Genomic DNA, 18,820 nt, shown 5'->3' with positions numbered 1-18,820 from the left:
CACTCTTTGTGAATCTCCCCCACATTTTTGAATGGGTTTTGTTTCACAATCCTCTCCAGGGTGCGGTTATCCTTATTGCTTGTACACTTTTTTCTACCACATCTTTTCCTTCCCTTCGCCTCTCTATTAATGTGTTTGGACACAGAGCTCTGTGAACAGCCAGCCTCTTTAGCAATGACCTTTTGTGTCTTGCCCTCCTTGTGCAAGGTGTCAATGGTCGTCTTTTGGACAGCTGTCAAGTCAGCAGTCTTCCCCATGATTGTGTAGCCTACAGAACTAGACTGAGAGACCATTTAAAGGCCTTTGCAGGTGTTTTGAGTTAATTAGCTGATTAGAGTGTGGCACCAGGTGTCTTCAATATTGAACCTTTTCACAATATTCTAATTTTCTGAGATACTGATTTGTTTTCATTAGTTGTCAGTTATAATCATCAAAATTAAAAGGAATGAACACTTAAAATTTATTAGTCTGTGTGGAATGAATGTATACATTATACAAGTTTCACTTTTTGAATGGAATTACTGAAATAAATCAACTTTTTTATGATATTCTAATTATATGACCAGCACCTGTGTGTGTGTGTGTGTGTGTTACGCTTGCATTTAGCTTAGCTTACTGGCTAGTGTGTATTTTTTTTTTTTATTAGTGTTTGTACAAGCTTCAGATAGCTTAACAAAGGGTGTCCCTTTTCACACCTTTTCATAGATATTTATGGTTGTACTTGTATTTTATTGTTAAAAACTAACACTAAAACTAATAAAAGCATTTTCCAAAAATAAAAACTGAACTAAACTAGCAAACTCACGTTAAAAACTAATTAAAACTAAACTGAAATTGAAAACAAAAAGTCAAAACGAAATTAATATAGAAACTGATGAAAAATTAAAAACTATAATTACCTTGGTTTGGAGTTTTGAGAACCTTTTCCCAGCCTCTTATCCACAAATGCATGTTGCATTTAAGTTCTGGGGTAAAACAAGGCTGACTTCTCAAAGCATTCATGTGGGAATTCAAAAGTGAGAAAGGCATTACATTTGTGGAACAGGAAACATGCATTTGTCCCCAGAATATATCCAGCAGAATTTTTGCAATGATAATTAAGAACTCAGGTTGACAGCATGTAAACTCACTGAATGTAGCTGGTGAATAGCATGGCGTCCTTGTAGGTAGTTGCTGTAAAAACTACCTAAAATAGTGTTTTATCTTTGTAGCTGTCACATCTACAGCTGTTTAGATTTCCTGCTGTCACTGTAAGCGCTTGTTATGACAACTGCTCTTTAGAGTGACATCTGTATGAGCTTGTAGGTGTCAGTTTGTGTTTGCTTTCTTGAGTGATACATTACTTTAGTTTGCATATATTATCAAAGTAGACTTCATGTGTCAATGTGTCAACTGGCTCTACAAAAATCTCTTCATATTTTTATTCCACAGATGGTTTATAAGGGCTTCGGAGTGAGCTTGATCCTTGGTAAAAGGGTAACAAGAGAAAACAAGTAGCAAGAGGGGGTTTGAGACACACAGTAGAGCTGCATTCTCTATGGCCAACACGCTGTAAATTTCCAGCTAAACTGAGGCTTTTTGTTGACCCTTTTCTCTCTCTCTCTCTCTCTCGCCTGTCATTCACCAGTCATGTGTGAGTTTCATGTGTATGCCGTGCTGCCGACAACTGCATGCACATCGCAGTTCCTTGCGGGTGTATTTCAAGTAGCCGGCTGTTTAAAAATGATAAAATATTCTTTGTGTGGTTCATCAATGGTGATAAATCATCCAAAAGTCCCGCGAGGTGTGGACAACTCGGCAAAGCACCAGTGAGGGTCTCAGTCTCTTCAGCTAGTGTTCCTCTTTCGCCACCACACACGCTACGCCCATGGTTAGGGTTACAATTTTGGATTTATTTACGCACTTTAAAAACATTTATTGGAAGCTTTATTCTTTTGACATGTTTATTTACAGCATTAAACGTTGAAATGTATATTGTAATAGGCTGTATATTAACTTATTGGGAGAAAAGTGGTGGTTCTATGTAAAATCAGACGTTGAGCACCCCCATATCGCCAAAATGGCATGATCCTTGTTTCACTGCGAAGCTTCAACTGTGAGATTGACAGTCCAATCAGGCTCCTTCCATCGAAGCATCGATTCTTCGACTATTGGGGGTCAGACCTACTGTAGGTTTTGCTTTACAAATATAGATAAATATACGATCAGCAATTAGGAAATGATAAAAACAACAGCTACAACTCAAATCATACCCTGTGCATACTGTAACTATGCCTGAGCATACCTTTGTGTGTGTGCGTGTGTGCTGATAGCAGATCACTGGCCAACACCTGGCCTGTCTACAGGTGGAACAAGTGGAGAACAAGCTGCAGGGAGAGACAGAAGACAGAATGTATGAGTGCTCAGAAGGGACTTTGTTGAATATGTACAGTAAATCTTGATTTTCTTCCTTCCCTGATGCAGCCTCCACTGAGGTCCTCTTCTCCTTTGACGTGGGTAACGGTCCGCTGGAGGTTCGTGTGAAGGCTGACTTCCCGCTGAACGATAACAGGTGGCATCGCATTCGAGCTGAGCGTAACGTTAAAGAGGCATCACTTCGCCTTGACGAGCTCCCTGCTGCCACGCAGGAGGCTCCTGCTGATGGCCACATCCACCTGCAGCTGAACAGCCAGTTATTTATAGGTGTGTGTGTCTGTGCGTGTAGTGTGTTCCTGTAGGGCTACTGCGCACACTTAAAATGCTATTAAAAGCTGCCTTTTTAGACTTCAACAAAGGAAAAAAAAACTATATAATATTTACAACATCTCTTTGACCATACATATCATTTCTTAAGATACATCAGCAGTCATGGATACATTTCCACTAACCTTTCCTCCATTTCTGCCTTCCATGAGAACCATGTGGTATCTGTTATTATCGCAGAGTGCTGGCGGTAGTGGCTGTCAGGCTTTTTCTTATTGTACACTTCAAGACCTCTTGAATTGTTATAAAATTCTGTCTCTGCTTTCCTCTCACTTTCTTTCTTTTACGCACTCTGTCCTTCTCTCTTTCACCCACATACCACACAAAAAACGACTTGTACGGGACATTTTCATTGACCTCAGGGAGGCTGGCAATTTTACATCTTTGTTTCTTCTGAGCCTCCTGAAGAAAGCAGATAGTAACAGAATCTAAACCCTTCAGCAAAACTCTGCATTAAAGCTCTGCTTCCCATCCCAATTCACACAGGGAACATATTGCAGTGCTGTCTCTGGTTATTGACCCACGTTGAAACTGACAGATTTAAGTGAGATCAATCAGCCTATAACAATCCTTGTTCCTAAACCTTAGCAATGTGAGGTACAGAGTTTATGGAAGTAGTACCTTAATGGACTGAGAGAAAATCCTCACAAGTTGATAGAAAAACGCTTTAGGGCCATGCAGTGAAAAGTTGCTTTTACAGTGGTCAGTTTCCTTGCAATAACCTTGGTACAGTGTTTGAACACATTAGTTAAGGTAGTCCTTTCCTGACAGCTTCTGATGAAACTCCAGGCCCTGATATGAACCTCATCATCTCTGCAGTCCTGGAAAGCTGTTTATCTCATCATAACAGTCTTGAGGTTGCCAGTTTGGCACTCTGAGACAATTATAATGTTGCAGAGCCTGAACTCTGAGGACAGTTGGAGGTTGTAATGCAAGAAGTCAGAAAACAAAAACTTTTGGAGTTTAAATTCTGCCCTAGAAAGGGGAAAAAATGTTTTCCTGTCACAGTCAGCCAGCCAGGCAGGACAAGCAGACTGTCAGACAGATTGACAGCTCGCCAACTTTCCAGATATCAACAATCAGCATGGTGCTCGGCTGGCAAACAGCCAGTAAAAAATCAACTCCTTGAATTTCTCACCTGCCTGTTTGGGTTTCACTGTGTTTCATCACCTCATCATTTTAAAAATTCGCTATGAGTGTGGTGACAAATCTGTCTGGAGGTACAAAGTATATTCAGATGTTAATATTAAAATCAGGTATCAGTCTGGGTTGCTCCACAGTTGATCACATAGATGATGTGATTTGCTTTCTATTCATTTTTGTACAGTATGAAAGACTTTTAAAACATGCTTGGGTTACATAATCCATTATAGAGAACATGCATTTATTTTTGATAAAGTTATATCACTGCTATGAGGTTAAGCAGTGCAGACCTTTCAAATCAATCTGCACTTAAGCTGCATTGGCATGCAACATTAAAGGAACTTGTAAATAGAAAATAATTAAGACTTGATATTCACTGTGATGGATTACACAACAAGAGGAAGTTACAAGGTCGGCTTTCATATTGTTCAGAAATGTAAGCAAATGAATGGCTGCCTGGAAAGTAGGAAATGCTTTAAAAAGCATGAAACCCTACACTTTGCTTTGAAAAATGGTCAGCTGTAATATAAAGTAATCATGATTTGTTGCTGAGTTAAAACATGCAAAAACAAAGTATGATCCTATAATGAGCTGCTGTAACCCACAGCAAAAAGAACATTTGAGTGGGTTTCATTATTTTGTCCAAAGATCAAAATGTTTTTAACTCTTTTCCTCACCAATTCAGTTCAAAACAATATGATGGAGAATTGCTTAAATCGTCACAATTAGGCTGAATAAACATATTTGCTCAAAGTATCAGTTACTGGCAATAGAAGCATCAGCTTTGAAAAAGTGCAAACTAGAAAAGGGTGATTCAAACATACAGTATGTACTGCTGACATAATAGCCAATTAATCGATTAGTTTATCAAAAATTAATTACAACAATTTTGATAATAGAATAATTGCTTCATATATCAAGCAAAAAACGCCAGACATTCTCTGGTTCCAGCTTCTTAAATATGAGGATTTGTGCTTTTCTGTGTTTTATGTCTTTGTCAATTGGATATCTTTGTGTTTTGGATTATTGTTCACACAAAATAAGATATTTTAATACATCTCCTTGGGCTTTAGGAAGTTGTGAGGTCCTTTTTCTATAAACTAAATGATTAACTAGGTAATCAAAAACCCTATAGATATTATGTGTAGCCTACACAGAAATATAAGAAAAAAAAGAAAAGGAGAACAGACAAAACGCCTTCAAGTATGCTGGTTTATCTTTTTGTCTTCAGGAGGCACGGCGTCCAGGCAGAAGGGCTTTCGGGGTTGTATTCGCTCTCTACAGCTCAATGGCATCACCCTGGACCTGGAGGAGAGAGCGAAGATCACTCCCGGGGTTCAGGCAGGATGTCCAGGCCACTGCAGCAGCTATGGCTCACTCTGCCAGAACCAGGGTCTCTGTGTGGAGAGACCCAACAGCTTTTCCTGCGACTGCGGCCCTTCTGCTTACACTGGAGCCTTCTGCGACAGAGGTATGGACTTAGTCACTAATCTTGCAGCAGCACCTGGTGCCACAATGGAGACACACTTCAGAAGTAGATATGTCGAAATAATGACTAAATGAAAAACAAGACACCAGAAGAAATAGCCAATGTGAAAACATTGCCATGGTGTTTGTGTAGGTCAATTCAGAAACATTCTAATAAAGAAGATTTGTCTTGAGCTCTTATCCGTCGTTTTATAGTCTTGTGAAAATCTGTATGAGTGGTAATTAGAGAACTCAGGTAAGCAATGTTGAAATGCAGCTATAGCTACAATTTATCGTAGCTAAAGTTAGAATTTATAGTGAACCCAACTTCCAAAATCTGCACAGTTGAGTTTCAAAACTTTAACAGTGAGCTGGTGGGAAATGTTGGGGATATTGGGGCCTTATTGAATGCTGTAACAAATTCTAGGTATTGAAGTTTAGGAGGAAGCTGATACCACAGTTAGCTACCTTACAAACTGGCATTATCTGAATGCAAATTTATTTATAGAAGGAGAGTTCAGTCCATGGTAAAATGTAGAACTGAACCATGAAGACAGCAGCTGACCTCCAACATCTGAATATGTGTTACAGCACCTGAAAGTGGTCTATAAATAAACCACATACACAATTACAAGGAGAGACACATTAAAGAGCTAATATACACATATACTGTATACAGGAGCCCTAAAGTCATTCTGTGCACACTGCACCACTGTGTACACAGCTGCTAATCATATGTGGTGTACTTGATAGAATATCATTTCTCTTCTATGTTTATAGCATGCCTGAATGTGTCAGAATATTTTTAACTCATATTGTAGTTACAAATTATTAGTCTGTCCAATTACTTTTCTAATATTGGTATAAAATACCAAGGTTAATATACTGTAATAACGTTTTCCGATTATTTAAGAGGTTTTCCACCATCATTGTCTATTTAGTGCAGAAACAGAGAATTTCTTCAATAATATTTTTGACTTTTAAAATCATATGATACTAAAATAGAAAGCAACAAATGTTTCTCATATTACTGTCTGTAAAGTCAGTCTGTTGGGCATCCTTATGGAGTCAGATGTTGTTTTAAGTTGTTTTAAGACTAGACACCTAGACTTCGTGTTATTTAAGTTATCACAGGAACATTGAGTCATCACATCAGCACAGTAACACAGCCTCATATTCAATAATTAACAAGCCCAGCTGTGTTGCTTGTTGGCGCTCCACAGGTATATATATGTGACGGAAATACACGACTGTGTTATAATTAACAGCCAGATTTTGCATTTTACCTGTCATCTGGTTTTCCTTTGGCTGATGAGTTCACTAATTGCTGTAGATGTTGTCAGTGCTGCTGAGGTGCTGTACATACTTTATATGAATCAGTGATACAGCCCCCGTAGCCTGCAAGATTAGTTTTTGCAGTGTGATTTTTTTCCCCCAGTTAAAGGTAAATTTGGGTTGAGGGTCTAAGGATAGAGGGTGTCATGTACCGTACAGACTGTAAAGGCAAACTAACTTCATGTGAAGACATACAAAATATACACTCATTCAAATGGATATTCATATTTTAGCCACATGTTCAACATAACTGCTTACCAAGCAGCTACAAATGAAGTAACACTGTCTCACTCCCTGCAGAGGTTTCAGCCAGCTTCAAGTCAGGAACATCCGTAAGCTACACCTTGAAGGAGCCGGCGTTGAACGAGCTGAACAGGAACAGCAGCGCCCTGCCCTCATCCATCTACTCTGACATGACCCTGAGAGCAGAAAACATCTCCTTGAGGTTCAGGACCAGCCAGAGTCCCGCTCTGCTCCTCTACGTCAGCTCCTACCACAGAGAGTACCTGGCCCTGCTGCTTAACAAGCATGGTGAGCACTCAGATCCTCTTAATCCTAGTTCACACTACACAATTTTTAGCTCGATTTGCCACTCGGCGAGCTCAGTGACCATCAGGCTGTGATCGGGGGTAAATCAGCGGTTGCCAGTTACGTGTGAACTACACAACAATGCATCAAAACAGCTCCCCGACACATTTCTGACACATCGCCGACGTCTGCCAGATACGTAGCATGCCAAATATCTGGAAGAGTCAGCCGAATCCAGCCAATGAGAGTAAGCAGCTACTTTTTCACCGCAAAACCCTTTTTACTCACCTCCAGCTCTCTCTGTAGCTCAGACAATCCCTGCTACCTGTGTGTGCTAATCCATTCTTTCACCCATATTGTTTGTCTTTATAATTTCTATCTTTATAATAACAAACAGCTGTTTCGTGTGTAGGTTGGCGTTATTTCCCTTTTCTCATTTCATGTGTGTTTTCTTGTCAAAACGTGGTTTGGAGACCAGCCGTCGGGTGACACAGCCGCTCTCAGCTCGTGTACTGTCCGGCCGCCTGTCACCGATCAGTCACGTAGTGTGAACGCCACAACGACTTCAAGACGGCAAGTTGTGTAGTGTGAACGGCATGACGATCAGCCGACGCTGAAAGTCGTGTAGTCTGCAGGAGGCATTACCTGTACTTTATTTCCCTCTGTTGATGGCTACTCTGTTGTATTTGATCATACAACTTGGCCTTAAGAATCATCATGAAGTTAATCTTCTCTCCAGTGGACAAAGGAGGCTTTTTTTCTCCCTTCTTTACCATGTAAACAAGCTCCACAGATGCTCCAGTGTAGCAGCAGTATTCATGGGGCAATTATGGTTTTATGTTTAGTGGCTCTATAGATTCTTTGAATTAACATGAAAGAAGAATAGTTTGACATATGACAACTTCCCAATTTGTTTTTGTCTGACTTTGTTTTGCTTAATTGTGATGCTCTGTAGAAAGATATTATCTTAACTGTTGGATTAAATTACATCAACACAAAACAAAACATGGTAACATAAAAAAAAAATATATATATATATATATATAATGTCATATGGAAGATTGTCCAACATTTCTGACTTCATAAGGTGTTTGACACATTTCTTAAATATTAATAGGATGACGTATGAAAAAGAGAATATAATAACTTCAGGTACGTACCTCAGTGTCGACATAAGAACACAAGTTGAAAATGTACAGTATGTGTACACTCAGTTGTCAGCTGAAATTAGGTATTTCAATTATATTGTCCACAGTATTTATATCATTGAGGGTAGACTAAAAAATACAGTTAAACAGCACCACAAATTACATCTACAACTACATCCTTCAAAATAATCCTACAATTGAAAAAACACCTCAGACCAGTTTCAACAAAAACAACATTATAACCCTCATAAAGGTAGGATTTACTGTATTGATGACTGCATTCATTTTAGTGTATACCTAATTACTAATTAATGAAACAACCTGACATCTTGTTATCCAGCACCTCATTAAAATTACAGGTTTTATTGCATTTTCAAAGCAGAGGCATATTTTGTTGCATTTTTATTGTATTATGCATCAGCTACTACATTATGTCCTAGTTGATCAACAACACAATGAAGGCACAGCTATGTGAGTCAAGACATTGTGGCAAGTCCTTGCTCTTCTCCTAAAGAAAACTTCCTGTCACCCCTCTTCTTCATCTGCTCTAACTCCTTTCTGTTCTTTTTCTGCTCTCCTTATTCTTACTTTTAATCCATTTCTCCTCTCCTCTGCTGCTATTCACTTCACTTCATTCACTTTGTTTAATCACCCAGAAGAGTGGCAAGTCAGGTCATTCAAATTGGAAAGGACAACTAAGCTGATGAACCTATTGAAAACGGGGTTCTGCCTAGATTAGCTGTAAATAGACTATGAAGAGGCTGTTTTAATAACCCAGACTGGAGGAAGCTGATGGCCAGCAGGTCATTAGAGTTGCCATGATGATGATCAGGCAGCTGCATTAAAACTGAAGCATCCCATCAAGACTCAGGAACAGGTTTGTTTTGGTGATAAAACTCTGCGCTAACACTGTGAGCAGCTGGGTTGATTGATGTTTGGCTGTGTTGTTAGCAATTAAAGGTGAAGCTGCATCTGTGTAGAGGTACCACCCTGAAGTTTTAAACTATATATAGTCATCCAAAAACTATTAAAAACACAGCAATGAGCCAGACTGTTAAGCTGAGTGAATCAATTCCACATCGCCTCTTTATAAAGAAATCAGTAAGTACTGAGAGACAGATTAACTCACTGAGTTTTGGTTTTTATGAAATGAATTTACATAAGTACTGAGAGACAGATTAACTCACTGATGGTTTTGGTCTTTTTATGAAATTAATTTACAATAAAAAATATTGGCTGCCTTATACTTTAAAGTATCATTTTGGTGGTTTTAGTGCATCTGAATCTGGAAGAGATATGTAACTGGATTTACTGATCTATCATGGTGAACGATAACTTCTTGTCCCTCTTTCTTTTGTTAAAGTTGCATTATTGCTGTGAAGCAGCTGTGAGTAGAGACAGTTTTTTTAATTCTCCTTGGTGCCTTCCTCTGACATAAAAGATTACAAAGCGGAAAGCAATGAATTCAGAAGGAAGCTATTGAAAATTAAACCCAAACAAGACAAACAAAAATATATACATGGATATCATGAATATTATTATTGTAACTGCACTTTCTTTTCTATTAAAATGAGGATAAGAGGCTGTTTTTTAACAGCTGACTCAAATTACATGAATCTCATTTATGACATTTGCTCATCTCTAGCCAGAAAATCTATTTCTTCTCGTGCTTGAAAATGTGCGTACATTTAGAACGAATCCTGACACAGGCCTATCAAAACTTCCATGTGGTACAACAAACCAATTCCTAAATTATAGATACACAAAGTCTACTGTCTACCATGCAATATTATAAGATTGTAAGATTGTAAACATTCCTGATTGTAAACATTCCTGAAGACATGCATTCCTAGGTTTTTGTTTTAGGAAAACAAGGTAATAATTTCTTTCAGAGTAAATTATTCCATTAAAGCCTCTGTTTTTCATCTTGTTTCTCTACTGCTGAACAACTGAGAGTACATGTGTCTTAATGCTTAAATTTTTAAAAAGTTACACAATTAAGCAAATTAAAACAAATTTGTAATTTGAATTGTATTGTACTGTGGTTTTTGCCTAATGTCTACTTCGAGTTCTCTTTATTCAATTGGTCAGTCATCTGTCCCCATACTGCAAATGTCAATTAATAATGCGCTAGTGGAGCACAAGCTGGACATTATACCCTGTTAACTGAAAAGTATTGCCCTTTAAATCATTTTGATGTATTATATTTGAAAGCATTAAGAGAACTAGAGAACTGTTGAGATCTGAATTGCTAAAAATATTTTATCTTACTTTTTAGATTGACCAGATGTAACATCTGTTCTTGAAACTAAAAGACTTCAGTAGGAAAACAAGGACATGTGGAAATCATCTGATTCACCACCTACACGCTTTCTGACAGTCTCTACGCCAGTGGCAGAGACACCTCCTGTGACTTGTTAATCATGGTCATTACATGTGAACCAACTGCAAAACTGCCTCTCACTTTTCTCTGTCTCTTCTCCTCGCATAGGTGTGTTGCACAAAAGTCAAGGTGTTAAATGTTAAAAAAAATTAATAGAGCTGAAAAAATTAATAATGCATGATTCAAGAACTTGGGAAAACTTCTGTCCTTCAACACTCACCCCTGCTCTCGCTATATGCCTCAACTGTATATATAGAAACTCTTCTTCCTAGTCACATCGCACTGTGGTCTCACCTGGATAACATGCATTTACAATTCTAATTCTAATCGAAGATATGCTGATATGATTTGCTCTACATGTAGCTATTATGCATTTGCACTTTGAAATGGAACATAGTATGCTTTCCAGCCTTTTCCTGTATGTCTTATCCACACAGCCTCAATCATAAATTAACTTGATTCTGTATACCATTATTGGCAGTACTTGGCACTAATCTTCTAAATATTTAATTATTTGTTGTGTATTAATTATCTTCTGTTGCCCTGGAACATCCAGGTCTCTAAAAATACATTTCTGTTAAAGTGGACAACGGGTACAAGGACAGATTTAACAAAATATATTGTCAATTTTAGTGGTTTTGTTTGTTGCTACATAGTAACTGGGTGGCTTTTAGGAATTTATAAAACTGAAAGTGAAAATCCTGAATATTCAATGTATAGATTAAGAACCGTTAATGGTTATTAATATTTTGTTCATCATTTTTTATAATGACCAAGAAGAACTAATTTCTATGTTCTTTATTATTTATCACGTATTTTTCCACAGTACGTTAGATTTTCCTAATAATAATAAAAGTTAGTTTTTTGAGAAATTTTGTATCAAAAATATTTAATTTGCCTGTCCTTCTATGTTTGAGTCTATAGCAGTGTGTTGTTTTGTTGATTTGTGTGTGCAGACAAGCTGGAGGTGAGATACAGACTGGACAGCAGCAAAGATGCTGACATCCTGAGGAGCAAAGTGACGAACCTTGCCAATGGACAGCTACATGCTGTTACCATCAGCAGACTTGCAGACACAGTCTCTGTGCAGGTAACACACACACAACAGACGGAAATATTTCTCCCAGTCAGTACTAAACCCTGAGTCACCCTGGTTTTCTCAGCATCCTTTCTGTCAGTTGACTTCAGCTACCAGCAGGAGAAGCTATAAGAAGACAGCAGGGACGAGCTGCAGATGATAAAGGCTGAGCTGCAGTGAAACCGTAGAAACAAACATGTGATTGGCAACTTGGATACACATCTCAAAGTGCTTTTTCTTATACCTTTAAAATAAGACTCTTTCTGCTAGTTTTGGGTACTATATCCTCCTGCTTAAAATGCATAGTTCGGTTTGGCAGGTCCCTGTTTAATACATTATGGTAACTTGGGGCACCTGATTCAAAGACATGTTGTGGTTGATTCACCGCATTCATTAAGTTGACTCTAACCTAAAGACTGGGTATAAGGTTGTTGTGTGATCTATGTCATTAAAAATGTTGACTTTGGAAACGGGAAGTGGGAGACAAACAGCAGTCTCCCTTATTAAAGTCTGACATGACCCATCAATCCACCCCAACGTTGTCGCTCTATAATAAAGTCCCTTGACTTCCTCCTTTGCTCCTCTGACTGTGGCTGCTAGAGGAATTTGTCACTTGAATCTAAACAAATGTTGTTTTGGGGCACTGGCTTAAATGACAGATAATGTCGTTCTTCTTGGGGGGGTCAGTCTCAATAATGCTCATCTCAGGTCTTGTTGGTACAATAGCCAAAATTTCTACCCATCTTGGTATATTGCACATTTTTGCTTTGTGTTGAATAGTTATTTTGGTGAGGCTCAGCAAATCATATACCAAGTTGTGTAATCATGACGAAAATCACAAGAACTGTTCTGCCTAAACGTGTAATTCTTTGCATTTCAGATGAGTTATGTTTTACAGTTTTTCTCGATTGCTTAAACATATTTCTTGAAATGATGCCTCGTTTTCTCAAAACTAAACACAAATCCACAACTTCTCACCCAAAATGAAGCTCTCCACTCAAAAGCATTCAATCTTGCTGAAAAACCAAACTTTGCCCTCAGACATAAACACAAGCCCTCAAAAACACACACTCTACAACACAGTCGTACACACTGGTGAGATAAATTCAAAACAATACTACAAAAACGATGAACACAACAAAAAGGATAACAAATGTATACATTTGCACATTTGCACACATTCCTTTTCCTTAGTGTGCTGTACAATACAACACACCAAACAAAAATTATTCTGCCCCAGCATCCTGTCTTTGGTCTGGGACAGGCCAGAGATTCTTGTCCTCCTCCTCCTCTCCTCCCTACTCCTCCTCCTCCAACTCCTATTGTTCCTCTTCCTTCACCTCTTCCTCCTCTCCATACTGCTCTTCCTCCTCCTCCTCCTCCTCCTCCTCTTCCTTGTCTCTGGTGTCCCCTTAGATCTATTGTACCAAAACTGAATGAACTGACTCTGGCCCTTTTATCTATTATTATTATTTATCTATTGAAGGTTCTGATTGGTGTGTTATCAATTTTGACTGTTTGTGTTTCCACCTGGGTAGCTGAGTGCTAATTGAGCTCAACCTGTGCTGATTGAGTGAACAATATTGAATGTAAGTGCTTTCTCAATGACTGCATGGTGTAGGCAATGAGAAATGAAGGGATTTGTGTGTAGATGGGTGTGGTTTTTGAAAAATGGAGTTATGGTTTTGAAATTTTAGTTCAATAGCCTGGTTATAGTGTTTAAGAAATTGAGAAAAACTACTTACCTTCCACTGATGCTGAGATGCTTCTTTGTCAACCTTTCATTTTCTTTCAGATTGACCAGAACAACAAAGAGGACTTTAACCTGACATTTGATGTAGAATTCAATGGCATCAGATCATTAGTTCTTGGCAGAGTGCTTGGTAAGTGAAACTGCTACAAAAATCCAGACAAGGCTTTTCAGGCTGCAGTGCACTCATTTCAGAGATGTTTTTCCTCATCAGACAATGAGGTGTTGGAAACGTTTATCATGACAGTTGGATCCCCGCAGCAGCCGTTAGCTGCTATCTAGAAGGTATAGCAGGTAAAGAATAAACAAAAGTAAATGTCAGGCACTCTCAACACTAAGATGAGACAGTCCACCTATTAGCACATCTAATGCAAGGGAAAAAGCAAGAATATCTTAACAGAAAATATAAATATATAACACGACATGACTCATGAAAATGAGTTCCTGGTACAAGACATGAGTGGACCAGAAAGGAAGGTCTATATATACACATAGACATATGACTTGAGAAATAATGATAATTCAGATAGCAACAAGTCCAATTACATTAACTGCATTAGTGAGATCTAAACATATCTTGGCTTTCTTTCATCAGATTATAATATGCATTATAAAGGAAACAATGGGGAAATCAATGCTTCAAAATGAACAGTAAGATACTGTAGGCTATTTTTTGATATGACAGCTTAAACCTGTTAGCGAAATACTTTTATATAACAATGCAGTTTAATTACACAGAGTTTCAGTCATCAAGCTACTTACTCAAGCCCAATACCCCGATCCCTGTTCAGAAAAGAAGAGTCTGCGTGTAAGTGGCACAGCGGTGCTTTTAGCTACCCCAGAATGCTAACAAACTTACAATATTAATACTAACATGCTGATGTTTAGCAGGTAAAATTTTTGTTCTTTTGTTTTTGATCTCACAATGTTAATCATTGATCTATTTAGCACTTAACAAAAAGTACAGCTCAGGCTGATAAGAATGTAATATGTTTTGCTGGTATTTGGTCATCAACCAAAGTATTGCAGAAATTGAAATTTTGAAAGATGGTGTCCACTGTGGCCTTTAAACAACAAAACAAACAAAACACACCTACTGATTTGCAGCCAATGCAGGATTTCAAACAATACATACTAAAGGTGCTTTTGTTACAAGTAAAGAAAACAGATTTTCTTTATTGACAAGAAGTATTGCCACAACATTGGCCTGTATATGCCACTGTGGTGCCAACCACAGAGCAATCTTACATCATGTACTGTAGTTTTTAATCAGACAATATGTTGGTCAACAGTGCATTCAAAATGTGCTAGTAGTGCACCTGCTGTTAATTCTTCAAATCAGTTACTTAGCAAAAAGCATTTTCCTAGTTGTCTGCTCCTGTGCTTGGATCCAGCGTGTACACAATACAATTCAAACTTTCCAAATAGGGCGCGCATACTGTTAGACATATAAAAACCAAAACATCTTTGAGGATGTTCTCTTGTGAAGTTATGGGTGCTTAAATGATGCCACTGAGCCTTTCACCTCATACATATGACATCTTCTTTGGCCCAGTAATTTAGTACCTCTTGAGTATGATGTACATTTGTGCTTATATCTACACACAGTAGGTTTATCACAGTGTTGAACAATAAAGCTTTTGCCTCTGCAGATATATAATCCAACTAAACCTGGCAGTCCGCCTGAACAGTTTAACCTTCCTCAGCATGACAGACTATTCTATCAAAATACCTCTGCTCTTGTTTTCTTACTGCCTCTGCCTGTTAAACAGATCAGATATGTAACAGAGACATAGCACCACTGTAATTTACTTTGTCATGACCTAGTTATATTCTTCTTTAACAGCACCTTCAGAGACAGGCTAAGAAATAGGTTGTTACTAAGATTGGAGGCTGTGGGACTTCCCTGATCCAGGTGTGGCACTGCTACTGTAAACCCACTATAAACGTTCGTTTGAAATATTTGTCTTTATCAGCATACTTTGATTTAGCCATTAATATATGGGCAAGGCCAGATCAGCAAGTCTGCCTGTCCAGTTCAATAAACCAAATACTGCCATCTCAATCACAAATCACAGTACAATTATAAAATAAATTAATCTCAATGCATTGTATGGCTCAAGACTATGGCAAAATAGTGTTCACTGAAAATTACCCAAGCAGAAAGCACACTAATAATTCTGGCACATGACTGACTGAAGATACAACGTCATACCACAACACTGCTGGGTGCAGTTTGCAAAAGAACTGTCACTAAGTGAGCTGGGTAACTTCATACACTCCAAAAGCCAACATATACTGCACTTGACAAACTAACTCTTACTCAGGTTTATGGCAGTTATCACACCATAATGACGCAATACACATGTTATGCAAACAGCATATAAAAATAAAAATATTCATTATGTGGTCACACAATCAGATGATATATTAGCCAACGTTTCCTGATTCACAGATAGCATAACAGCTCTCACCTTTATATGTTCTTATGTTCTTGTCTTTTTCTTCGCAATGTAGCCCATCAAGTCCTCAAAGTCCAGCTAGCAACAAGCAAAGCTATACATTTTTCTGGTGGACAGTGACTATATAATTATAATATAATATCATGTCTTTCCGCCGGCCTCGTTCCGCCTCTGTGATGCTGGATAGTTAGCCGCAGATTCTGAAAGGCTGAAATACCTTTGAGAAGAATTTCCTCCTAGACTCTCTCTGCCATCAATCCCCATAGTGCAGGCTCATAAGCGATGATGGTGCCTGCCACTGCCGTTGAGCCTGAGGTGTAGTTATCTCGTTCTGTTTGCTGACCAGCGTCATCTTTGTCTTTTTCCATTTCTTTGCTAAAGTTAGCTAACGTTAACTTACTGAGGCTGAGCGTAGCTGGTAGAGTAGACGATACTTCCAAGCTAACACTGGCTAGCTCGACATCCTCCTCTTCATTTCTTGCTTTTTTGAAAAAGCTACTTATTAGCGGGACATTTTTTATTGCAGCTTTCTCTTCCTTATCCATTCTTTGTCTTGGCAGCTCCGCTGGGCTTTCGGATGCCGCTTCCATTTCCACAAACACTAATGTTACACTCGCAGATACAAGCTATCTGACCATGGGTCAGTTACAAATTAATTCCACTGTTTTAATCTCAACTTGTTCTTACAAAAACTGATCGTGAATCAATACCTCACAGAGGGCCCCTCTCTGGACCCTGGGCACGTGCCCAGATTGCCAATATGGTAGATCTGGCTCAGTATATTGGTTAGGGTTTTAGGTACCAAAATGTTTTATGTGATACATGTTATATCCAAGGAAGGTTTATGTTATTATTGCTCCACTGAAAATGTTTAAATGTACTAATAAATCATCATCAATCATCTCTCTCTCTTTCTCTCCAGACTCTGGTGAGTTGGATCCGGAGTTGTCTCTGCTTGCCTCCCTGGGTTTCACAGGGTGTCTGTCTGCTGTCCTCTTTAACTCCATCAGCCCTTTGAAAGCTGCTCTGCTCAGCCCAGCCACAAGCCCAGTCGTCGTTACTGGCCCACTGGTCCAGTCCATTTGTGGCTCCACCTCAGCCAATCCCTATGCAGCAGAAACCACACACCACATATCAGGTCAGAGGAAAATGTTGGGTATTCCCAAATGAATGACAAATCATGGATAGCAGTAACTTCTTGCAATATTGGAAATCAGTCTAAAACATATCCTTTGGAGAATGTTTGACAGTGATGTAAAATATGCAGATTTGTAGGTTGAGAATGGTTGTGTTTGGAGGTATGTTTTCTGGACTGTGGACTTTCTTAGCTGTGCAGGAAGCAGTTGCAAATATTTGGATTTTCTGATTTAATAAGATACAGAATAGTGGCCAGCACATAGCCAGCAAGTAGCAAAGCCAAACTCCAGACCTCATAATGTTTCTTCCAAATCCTGTGGGTGACAATTAGAGCACCCACTTTCTCAAAGGGCTCAAATTAATAAATATTATTGAGGTTATCGTAGGCGGTACTGTCCAGCTATCTGTGTGGGTGCTGCCTCTCAAACTTTACAAATGGGACCTTTGGGTCTCTAATAATGTAATTAACGGGTTAATAGCCACTAGATGAGGCAACTTATTCAGACCAGGGAAGAGTTTCCTTTGCCATATCTTTCCCCTGTGGGGACTCATATAGAGAATTATATGGAAATGTGCTGTGGTATCCAATATGTCTTATCTGTGCTGATGGTGGGCCCATATATGTTTTCCGTTTGCCTCTACATGTTTCCTTTAAGCATCTCTATGCAGTACCTTTCCCCATTTAAATTTTTCAAGTCAGGATTGACCTCTATGCTCCTCTCCTTTTGTCTTTTATTTTGCTTTCTTTTTTTCTTTCTCACAACTCTTTTATTCCCCTGTTATCCTTCTTCTGCATGTGTCCTCTCTTCACTTTCCTTTTACCCATCTCTTCTGTCCCTGCTTTCTATTTCTTCTGTTCTCTCTGCGCTGCAGGCCAGTCTGGATCAGTGGGAACAGGTCAGCCTTTGGTGAATGCCATCAGGAGTGACTCAGTTCTAATTGGAGGTACTGTAGCAGCAATATTTTTTTCACTGTCACATGGCCATCATTATCAATCATGAGATGGTGTGATTTATAAAAGCTCAGTTATGATACAGTTGCTTCTGCTCCTACCAGGTCTTTTTACACCTCATTAAAGAAGAACTAACAAAAACTTTGTTTTAGTAAATATTATATTACAAATGTCAAGGTATAGTCTGTATCTAAGTTTTAGTTTAAACATCTTTCCTTTGTTTTGAAATATTTACTGGTTGTCAGGCAGGAGCCATTCATCCATCATCCATCCATTTATTATGTTCCGCATAACCAGGGTCTGGTCGCGGTAGCAGCAGGGTAAACAGGGTATTCCAGACATCCTCCCCAGAAACATTTTCCATCCCAAGGCATGCTGGGGTCTCCTCCCAATTGGAACATGCCTGGAAACCTCCAAATAAAGGTGCCCAGGAGGCATCTTTATCAGATACCAAACCACATCAATTATATCCTTTCAATGCAAAGGAGCAGCAATTCTACACCAAGCTATCTCCAGATGTCAGAGCACCTCACTCTTGCCCAGCTAGCCTGTGGAGGAAACTCATTTCTTCTGCTTGTATCCGCGATCTTGTTTTTGAGTCACTACCCACAGATCATAACCACAGGTGAGGGTTGGAACATCGATCGACTAGTAAATTGAAAACTTTGCCTTCCAGCTCAGCTCCTCTTTTCACC

The 18,820-nt window shown here is 38.8% G+C and overlaps 1 protein-coding gene across 1 annotated transcript in view; it reads left to right on the top strand.

The window, feature by feature from the left end:
• Window positions 1-18,245, top strand: part of LOC123984526 (contactin-associated protein-like 4) — a 79,404-nt gene extending 61,159 nt beyond the window's left edge. Inside the window, exons 17-24 of the mRNA XM_046071448.1 lie at window positions 2,313-2,392; window positions 2,464-2,682; window positions 5,117-5,356; window positions 6,988-7,218; window positions 11,703-11,836; window positions 13,620-13,707; window positions 16,959-17,174; window positions 18,047-18,245. Coding sequence (XP_045927404.1) covers window positions 2,313-2,392; window positions 2,464-2,682; window positions 5,117-5,356; window positions 6,988-7,218; window positions 11,703-11,836; window positions 13,620-13,707; window positions 16,959-17,174; window positions 18,047-18,174 — 1,336 coding nt within the window. The 3' untranslated portion in view covers window positions 18,175-18,245. The remainder of the gene's footprint in view (window positions 1-2,312; window positions 2,393-2,463; window positions 2,683-5,116; window positions 5,357-6,987; window positions 7,219-11,702; window positions 11,837-13,619; window positions 13,708-16,958; window positions 17,175-18,046) is intronic.
• Window positions 18,246-18,820: the final 575 nt, after the last annotated feature.

This window comes from Micropterus dolomieu, linkage group LG15, assembly GCF_021292245.1.
Source record: "Micropterus dolomieu isolate WLL.071019.BEF.003 ecotype Adirondacks linkage group LG15, ASM2129224v1, whole genome shotgun sequence".
NCBI classification, from domain to species: domain Eukaryota; kingdom Metazoa; phylum Chordata; class Actinopteri; order Centrarchiformes; family Centrarchidae; genus Micropterus; species Micropterus dolomieu.
Note: the sequence above shows the minus strand (reverse complement) of the source record. Positions and strands in the feature narration are given on the sequence as shown.